The sequence below is a fragment of the Panthera leo genome, chromosome B4, assembly GCF_018350215.1.
Source record: "Panthera leo isolate Ple1 chromosome B4, P.leo_Ple1_pat1.1, whole genome shotgun sequence".
NCBI classification, from domain to species: domain Eukaryota; kingdom Metazoa; phylum Chordata; class Mammalia; order Carnivora; family Felidae; genus Panthera; species Panthera leo.
The window spans coordinates 129,078,009-129,087,073 of NC_056685.1; the positions used below are offsets into that span (position 1 = coordinate 129,078,009).

The window sequence follows — 9,065 nt, forward strand, 5'->3', positions numbered from 1 at the left end:
TAGGGAACAGCTCTGTTCCAAGATGAGTCAGCTGTGACAAGCCGTGGAAGAGTGCCCTACGCATGCCACCAGGAAGATAGCTTTGTGACAGACATCGCTCTCAAGTTATGTACCAAGTGTTAGGACAGCCTGGAGGGGGAGGGCAGACTCAGACTCACTCCCAGGTTTGGGTCCCAGTTTCCTGCTTTATGTGTGACCCGGGGCACACCACATCATCCCCCCCGCCCCCCAATCCCCAGCCTCAGTTTCCCCGTCTGTAAAATGGTAGTGATCTACCCCACAGAATAGTTGTGGGGATGAACTATAAATTCAGTACAGTCTCTAGCACTTAATAGGTGCTTAAAAAAATTAAAAAGGCCCTAAATGTACATTTAAAGTGAGAATGAGGGAGGTTGTCAGCTGAGAGTCCCCTGAGGAGGTGACATTTAGGGCTCTGCCGGCAGGGTCTGGGACTGGTAAGTCCCGGCTGTGGCCCACCCGCCTCCTGCTCTGAGACTCAAGCCTCCGAGCTTTCTGGCTCTTTCAGATTCCTGGGGAGCACAAGTCCCATCCTGGCATGGGGGGTGGGGGGCGCCTCGGGAAGGGACAAAATCACACAGTTGCTCAGATTTCCAGACATTGTTGCTTTTTTTTTTTTTTTTTTTTTTTTAAGCGTCCTGTTTTAAATTGCTTTGTTTTCCGAGGGTCATATGACCGCTCCCCCTCCACCCCCGCTGGCCTGGGGCGGGCGCGGCGCGGGTGTTGCAACGTCGGGCCGAATGTGGGGATCAGCTGCTGGCCGCCACGTGACCCGTCCGGGCGATAAATGGACGGCGCGGCGCGGCTCGGCACAGTCGCCCTCGGCACAGTCGCCTTCGCCACTCCTCCCGCGCGTCCCGAGACGTCGGAGCCAGCACCCAGCACCGAGCGCCGGCCGGATGGAGCGCCCGCAGCCCGACAGGCAAGTGAGGGGCGCGGGGCCGGGGACCGGCCTCTCCCCGGCGGGCAGCCCCTGCCCTGCCGCCCAGCTCTGGTCTCCAGTCCCTCCCCGAGACAGAGCCGGGAAGCCACATCGCTCACTCCCTTGGGTTTCCCATTAAGGAGAAGCTGGGTTTCAGTCTCGTCCGGTGGGCCAGTTAGAGGGATAAAAGGTGGCTTACCTGGCTGGCTCCCCGGCCCGGGCTGGGGGACCAGATGGCTGTGACCCTAAGGTATCCCAACTTTTTTTTTTCTTTTTTTTTTGTATTGGGCTTTTGAATGACCTTGGAGGTGCTCTCTGCTTAAATCTAGGATCCCTGGGGCTGCCCAGGCTGGGTGACAGTGGCTGGTTCTCTTACCAGAGCCCCCTGGTGGCCATGTCCTTGTCTTACTAGTTGTCCGGCACTTGAACGAAAACACCACTATGGCTTTCCTGGCCCCATTTTACAGATGAGGACTTCACAGACCAGGGAGGCAACAAGCCCAAGGTCCCCTTGGCTAGCAGGTGTCTGAGCTGGGATTTGAACCACCGTCTGTCCGCCTCCCAGTCTGGCTCCTTCCCTTCTCCCAGGAGTTCAATGAACATTTACAGAACAGGGGGTGATGTTTCTGGAAGGGGGGGGTGCGGGAGAGAAAGGAGAAATGACAGTTCTGCGGGAAGTGGATACAGACATATGGCAGAAATACTCCCAGAAAGGGATTCTTTTGAGTAACGCAGAGTTTCACAGGCTTTTTAAACCAAGCACTTTTATGATGCGTGTAACATTTATTTTTTATTTAAAAAAAAAAATTTTTTTTAACATTTATTTATTTTTGAGACAGAGAGAGACAGAGTATGAACAGGGGAGGGGCAGAGAGAGAGGGAGACACAGAATCTGAAATGGGCTCCAGGCTCTGAGCTGTCAGCACAGAGCCCGACGCGGGGCTCGAACTCACGGACCGTGAGATCATGACCTGAGCCGAAGTCGGATGCTTAACCGACCGAGCCACCCAGGCGCCCCATTTTTTTTTTTTTTTGATGCGCGTAACATTTTAAGAGATTTGTATCTGAAACGTCAACAAAACAATTGAATTAAATCTTGGGTCCAAAGCCAATGCAAGCAGTGATGATGTAGAATATGAATGTTCATATTTTTGGGGGCCACTTCTCCCCGGGCATTGCAAACCGCACCCCCCCTTTTCGCCAATAACTTGGTATCAGGGTTTCCCAGTCGGTTGTAGGACCTGAAGCGCGTTGATGGGGCTGTTTGGAAGGCAGTTGGGAAGGAAGGTGGCCTATGTATTAGATGGCAGGTTGGAGCGATTTCTGCAGAGGAGTCTGATCGCTCTCTGAGGCCTGCTGAGAGGCAGATGGCAGGCTCAGAAGCTCAGCGTGGGGATGAACCCTGCTCAGAGCCACTCTTATTCACCCTCCCCCTCTCTCCCTCCCTCCCCCCTCCCCTCTGCAGCATGCCCCAGGATTTGTCAGAGGCCCTGAAGGAGGCCACCAAGGAGGTGCACGTCCAGGCAGAGAATGCCGAGTTCATGAAGAACTTTCAGAAGGGCCAGGTGACCCGGAAAGGATTTAAGGTATGTGGCCTGGTGGGGACCAGCCCTGGTGGAGGGTATGACAGGGGTGTGTGTGTGTCCAAGGCACCCAGGCCAGTGGTTTAAGTGGAAATTCGGCCCAGGGATGCGGAGGGACCAGATGGGCGTGTTCAAGGGAATCATTTTGCAGATGATACCACTGAGGCTTAAAGAGGGGAAGTGACCTGCGCAAGGTCACACAGCAAATTCCCAACCTGTGACGGTAGTGCTGTGGAGGGGCAGGGGCCCTAGTGCCATCAACTGAGCACCTCCTCTGTGCTGGGCATTTTACAGTTTCTTATTCTGTGCCTCCCCTCTGGGTAAGGAAGATGAGGAAGGGAAGGTTCAGAGAGGTGAAGTAGCTAACAGAAGGTCACACAGCCAGTAAGTAAACGGGAAAGGCTGAAATCAAACCAAGGCTTGGTCGCACTTCAGACCTTGTGCTCGTGACGTAATTCTGATCTGCCTCTGAAGGCAAGGGGCAGCATGGGTTCGAGCCCGACCACGACCATTTCCTAATAAGATTAATCCTAATAAGGATAATCCTAATAAGATTGTGGGGACCTCCTCTATGAAGTGGGGTTCCAACACAGTGTCTTCTTTTTTTTTTAATGTTCATTTATTTTTGAGAGAGAGGGACAGAGTGTGAGGAGGTGAGGGGTAGAGAGAGAGGGAGACACAGAATCCGAAGCAGGCTCCAGGCTCTGAGCTGTCAGCACAGAGCCCGACGCGGGGCTCGAACTCACGGACTGTGAGATCACGACCTGAGCCGAAGTCGGATGCTTAACCGACTGAGCCACCCAGGTGCCCCCTCAACAGAGTCTTCTTAAGGACCCGCTTCATGTGAGGCACTGATTTTCCCAGCACCGCTGTGGAATTCATGCGAATAAAAGGCAAGCACTCCAAGGGTCAGGCAGGTGTCTGGTGATCAGACCTCAGCGTGAGGAAAGGCTTATTCAGCTTGAACAGAGGGGGTCGAGCAGGTGTATCCCCCCTGCTCCTGACACCCCGCCCTTTTGCAATCGGCACCCTCCCCCCGCTTCCAGCCCAAGAGATGCTGCAGTGACATGTGACATGTCAGTTCCAGGAGGCGTGACACACACCCAGTTGGTGTACTGTAGCTGGGGACAGCGGGAGCCGCGGAGGTGACTGCTGGAGTATCCCATAGCCAACCACTGGGACTTTGGATCTTGCGTCTGAGCCTCTGAGTTCAAAGTGGGCACAAAGATCCATGAGAGAACCCATGCTCGCGGAGGTGATGCCGATGGCGGTGACGTTTATCGCCACAGCCTCTTAACCGAGGGCCAAGGGCCAGGCTGTGCCTAGTACTTTACCTGTGTCACCCTGCTTGACTCTCCCATCAGTCCCCTTTAGTACATGCTTGTCCCCTTTGGCAGGGGAGGGGACCAAGGCTTGACCTGACAGTCACTCAGACCTCAAATCGCCAAGAGAGGGCGAGCGGCTTACCCAAGGTCACACAGCCGAGGACCGGCCGAGCAGAGGTTAGAACCAGGTCGGTCACACTCGATAGCCCAGGCTGCTTTGTATCAGAAAGCTGCCTGGATTTCTGCCCTGTTGAGAAAGGAGGCTGCCATGTAGGTTTGCGGCTTACAAATAACTTGGAAACCTCAACCAGAGCATCTTTGTTCTCCTTCAGACTCAAGCTTAGAGTATTAACGTGTAATGGCAGTTCCCCAAGCCAAGGTGGACCGGGCCGGTCCCCCTAGACTAGACCAACAGCTAGAGGTGTGGGGTTCGGAGTGCGTTTCCAGGGAGAATCGGCCCGCAGATAGTTACCCAGAGGTCAAAGTCCAGAGGCGCCGGGAGTCGCCAGTAAGCACTTTCATTCAGGTCCTCCCTTGCTCTAGAGCTGTGCTGGTTCCCTAGCAACGCCTGGGCCTGACTTCAGTTTCATCTCTTACTAGCTGTGAGACCTCGGTTTCCTCCCCTCTCTGAGCCTCCGTTTCCCTTTCTGTAAAGTGGGGACAGCAGCTCCTCTGTTCATAGGGACTAAGTTAGGCTGCGTGTTCATCCCATGGAATAAAAGGCTTTAGGCTCAGCAGGTGCATGATCGAGTTCTCTGGCTGCCGTGTAGAGAGGATTTGTGGGGTGGGGGGGGCAGCAAGAGGCGGGAGCCCAGCCTGGGGAGGTCGTGAGGGTCTCCCCGGGGCAGTGGGGGGAGGGGCCGGATGGGGTTCTTCCGCGAGGCTGGCAGCCTGACCTGCTCGCTCCGGTTTCAGCTGGTGATGGCCTCCCTGTACCACATCTACGTGGCTCTGGAGGAAGAGATCGAGCGCAACAAGGAGAACGCCGTCTATGCCCCCCTCTACTTCCCCGAAGAGCTGCACCGCAGGGCCGCCCTGGAGCGGGACATGGCCTTCTGGTACGGGCCCCGCTGGGAGGACGCCATCCCCTACACGCAGGCCACCAGGCGCTACGTGCGGCGGCTCCACGAGGTGGGGCGCAAGGAGCCGGAGCTGCTGGTGGCCCACGCCTACACCCGCTACCTCGGCGATCTGTCTGGGGGCCAGGTCCTCAAGAAGATTGCTCAGAAGGCCCTGGACCTGCCCAGCTCCGGGGAGGGCGTGGACTTCTTCACCTTCCCCAACGTCGCCAGCGCCACCAAGTTCAAGCAGCTGTACCGCTCCCGTATGAACACTCTGGAGATGACCCCCGAGGTCAGGCAGAGGGTCATCGAAGAGGCCAAGGCTGCGTTCCTGCTCAACATTCAGGTGAGGAGCTGGCTGGCAGCCCAGGGTGGCCACTGTCTCCCCTCGCTGCTCCTGTGGGGACATCGCTCCTACACAGGGGGCGTGGGCTGTGGGTCATGGTTAAAGGCATGGTTAGGGAGTCAGGCTCCTAGTTCTGCCACTTCCTAGCCAGGTGATCTTTTTTTTAATGTTTTTATTTATTTATTTTTGAGAGAGAGAGAGGAGAGAGTGGGAGAACACAAGCAGGGGAGGGGCAGAGACAGAGAGAGAGAGAGAGAGAGAGAGAGAGAGAGAGAGAGAGAGACAGAATCCAAAGCAGGCTCCAGGCTCTGAGCTGTCAGCGTAGAGCCCGATGGGGGGGGGCTCGAACCTGTGAGCTGCGAGATCTTGACCTGAGCTGAAGTCGGACACTTAACTGACTGTCCACACAGGCGCCCCACTAGCTGGGTGATCTTACCTCAGTTTCCCCATCTGTAAAACGAGGATGTAACAGCGCCTGCCTCTTAAGAGTTGTCGTGAGAGTCAAGTGAGTTTATACCAATCAAGTCCCAATGGCAGGGCCTGGCACAGGGCCAGCCTTCTCACGGTTGGTTCGTGGTCTCTCAGGGTGTGAGAGGCACAGTTGTAGCACTCTGTGGCAACACCGTGCGACAACATAGGCTTGTGTGTGGCCGGGTTGGCATTGCAGGGGTCACAGGTGTGGCCGGCAAGGCAGGATGCAAGTTTCTAGCATTGCCTCAAACCCAAGGGGAGCCTGGGCTTTGAGCAAGACCTTGAAGGATGACTGGGCGGAGCTGAGGGTGAGGTTCCTTCTAACCCGGAAGTTGTAGAATCCTATAGCTCTCCCCTCCTCCTGGGGGCGCTGTGGGGACTGGGGTCTTAGCTCATGCCTTCCTGGGCCCCTTGGTTCCCAGCATGGCACCCAGCACCTGTTAGGGAACACCGTCCCTCCCTTGCAGTCCCCTGACCGATGACAAGGGCAAACGGACCTGGTCAAGCCTCCCAGAAGGCTCTGTGTCTTTCGGAGGGGTTCAGAAAAACCCCTCCAGGGGCTTTGGAGCCGCTGGAAGGCTGGCTCTTGCTGCCTGACCTCTGGGTCAGCCTCGGTCCAGGCGCCTCCCCTGCAAAGCCTGGCTAATGAGCATCACGAAACACACGGACCAAGGCTGAGTGGCGCAGGGGGCGGCTGGGTGAGGACAGCGGGCTGCAGGAGCCACATACACTGGGTACCGCTCGCGGAATAAGACTTGGCCCAGGGACACGGGACAAGGGCACGAACAGCCCCAGTGAACCCTGACGTCAGGATGCTGGTTACCGGGCAGCATTTGGGGAAGAGCAGGCAGGCGGTTCTAACGTACTCGTCACCTGTGATGTCCCTGAGACGGGCTGTGTGTCTTCTGTCTCTCAGCTGTTTGACGAGCTGCAGGAGCTGCTGGGCCAGGACGCCGAGGACCAGAGCCCCTCGCAGGCACCGGGGCTGCGCCGGCGGGTCGGCAGCGGGGCGCGAGGTGAGGGTCCCCCCGGGGATGGCCGCTGTGGGAGGGGCGCGGGGCCCAGCCGCGTGTCTCGGGCGCCGCTTGGCTGCCCCGTCTTCCGAGTGTTCCGAGTGACAAGTGGGGCGCAGGCACAGGGCAGCAGCCTTCACAGTGGGGCTCGGGGCCAGCCCTGCAGCCTCTCCACACCTGTTTCCCCATCTCTGAAATCAAGGGCGGTCGATTGGTTCTCGTTCACTGTCACCCCCGCCCCCCGCCCCTTTCATGGTTTCTGAGTGGAGACCCCCTGATGGGGGGCAGGGTTCTGGAAGTGGTTCTAGCAGTTGCCCTGCCGTGGGACCCCGGGGAGGCACGGAACCCCTCGGTCTTCTTGCGTGGCAGTCCTGAGAGAACATCTGGAAAACTTCCAGAAAGACCAAAGTGCTCCACGAAATGTACCCTCATCGAGCCCGACACGGGCGTGGGCAAGATTGTGGTTTTGGGGGGGGGGTGAACAGAGAAGTGAAGGCCAGCCCCCTGCTTGGCGGGTTACTGTAGGCCTTGCCCCTCGAGCCACCAGCCTACCCCACCCGCCCTGTGGCTTTCCCACCTGTGCCAGGACCCTGTGGAGCCCTCTGTTGGTGGAACCGCGCCTGGGGACATGGGAATGAGGCCAGTCCTGAGGGGATTGGCTAGCTGGTGTGCGGGGAGGGGGGGTCGTTACCCTAACACAGCAGTTCTCAAAGTGGGGTTCCCCGGAGTACCCCTGGAGGATGTGTCCTCACCATGCGGGCTGGCTGAAATGGAAGAGCGGACAGCTGGGAGAAGGAGGAAGCTCCCGGTCTTTGGAGATAACCGAGCAGTGGCCAGAGGGCTCTCTGCTCTAGCAGACACTGAGCAGGAACTGTACTAGAGGCTGCCGAGACCCTTTGGCTGTGTTTTTCTGTGACACCCCACACTCCCACCCGTGTCCACCTGTTGGTGACGTTGCCCCCTTTCTCTCTCTCAGATGCTGCTCTCACGGAGACTCCCAGAGGGAAGCCCCAGCCGAACCTTCTCTCCCAGGCGCCGCTCCTCCGATGGGTCCTTACCCTCAGTTTTGTGGTGGCGACGGTTGCTGTGGGGCTTTATGTCATGTGATTGCAAGGGTGCTGGCCCCTCAGGCTGTGAACTCTGTCCCACCGAGGGCCCTCTTTCTGGAGAGGGCACGTCTCTTGGCTGGCTTCCTTACTGTAGGCAAGGGGGGCTGTCTGGGCCCCCCGCCTGCCCTGTCCCTGCGTCCCTCTCTCTCTGGAAAGGGAGGAAGAGCCTGCGGCATCTTCCCCAACCGAAAGCACATCCAACTCAATGACTTGCACTTCCAAACTGGGATGAGGGGTCCTGCCTGGACCCTCAGCAGCCCCCGTTCCTGCAGCAGAGCCCAGAAGACATGGCCAGAAGTGGCAGCTGTCTTGAACCTCCCCATGCCCCGAGTTCGCGGTCTCCTTGACACGCCATGACCGCTTGCCCCGTGGGCCATGGCAATTTTTATACAAACGTGCAAAGATGTTGTGTCTTGTGTTTGTCTTGTTTTTGTCGGAGCCACTTTGTGTTCCTGGCTCAACGTGAACTGTGGTATTTTGTTGTGTTCTGTTTTTATAGCGGGGGTGGGGCGAGTTTGGGTGGGGGGGGTGGGGAGGGAGGTGTTTTAACGACACTGTGGCCTTGGTCGCTAACTTTTGTGTGAAATAATAAACTACATTGCCTGATAGTAACTTGAAGTGTTTTTCTTGGGCGCTGTTACCCTTGGGGAGCTGACCTTTCCCCCACTTGTTTCTTGAATGCCTGGTGGGGAGAAGGGGCGAAGGTGGGGGTGGAAGGAACCAGTTTCGGATGTTGGTCTCCGGTGTGGGAATGTGGGGGGCGAGCTTTTGGGCAGTGGGCGTGTGCAGCTTTGTGCGGAACCTTGTTGGACGCAGGACTGCTTTACTGAGGATGACATTGCCCTGTTAGGCGGCGACGAGCAGCTTATGGGATAAAATTTATCTAGTCGATACAGTGAATCTTTGGGACTATAGTGAGATGTGACACTGCTATGGAGCGCGGCTGTGGACGTTCGCTCTGTGGGGCTCAGTCCCGTCATCTGCAACACGAATGCGGTGAGACCCACATCACCTGCCTGTCTGGAGAAGCAAACGAGAGGCGTGTAAAATGTCAACATCGCCCAACGTCAGCTCCTATTTTGAAAGGAGGGTGATCCGGGTTTTGTGATTTGGGCTAAGCGATTTTTGTGTCACCCCACCTGTCATCTCGTTTAATCCTCGCGGCAAACCTGCGCAGGGTGCTCTGGGGGTCAGGAAGGATTTAAGCCAAGTCTGTC

General features: G+C 57.1%; 1 protein-coding gene across 1 annotated transcript; it reads left to right on the plus strand.

Annotated features, from left to right (window-relative positions):
- The first annotated feature begins 792 nt into the window (after positions 1-792).
- Positions 793-8,456, plus strand: HMOX1 (heme oxygenase 1). Its single transcript, XM_042947668.1, has 5 exons — positions 793-940; positions 2,406-2,526; positions 4,764-5,255; positions 6,643-6,742; positions 7,716-8,456. Exons 1-5 carry the CDS (start codon positions 918-920, stop codon positions 7,844-7,846), a joined length of 867 nt encoding a protein of 288 aa, XP_042803602.1. The 5' UTR covers positions 793-917; the 3' UTR covers positions 7,847-8,456.
- The last annotated feature ends 609 nt before the right edge of the window (positions 8,457-9,065 follow it).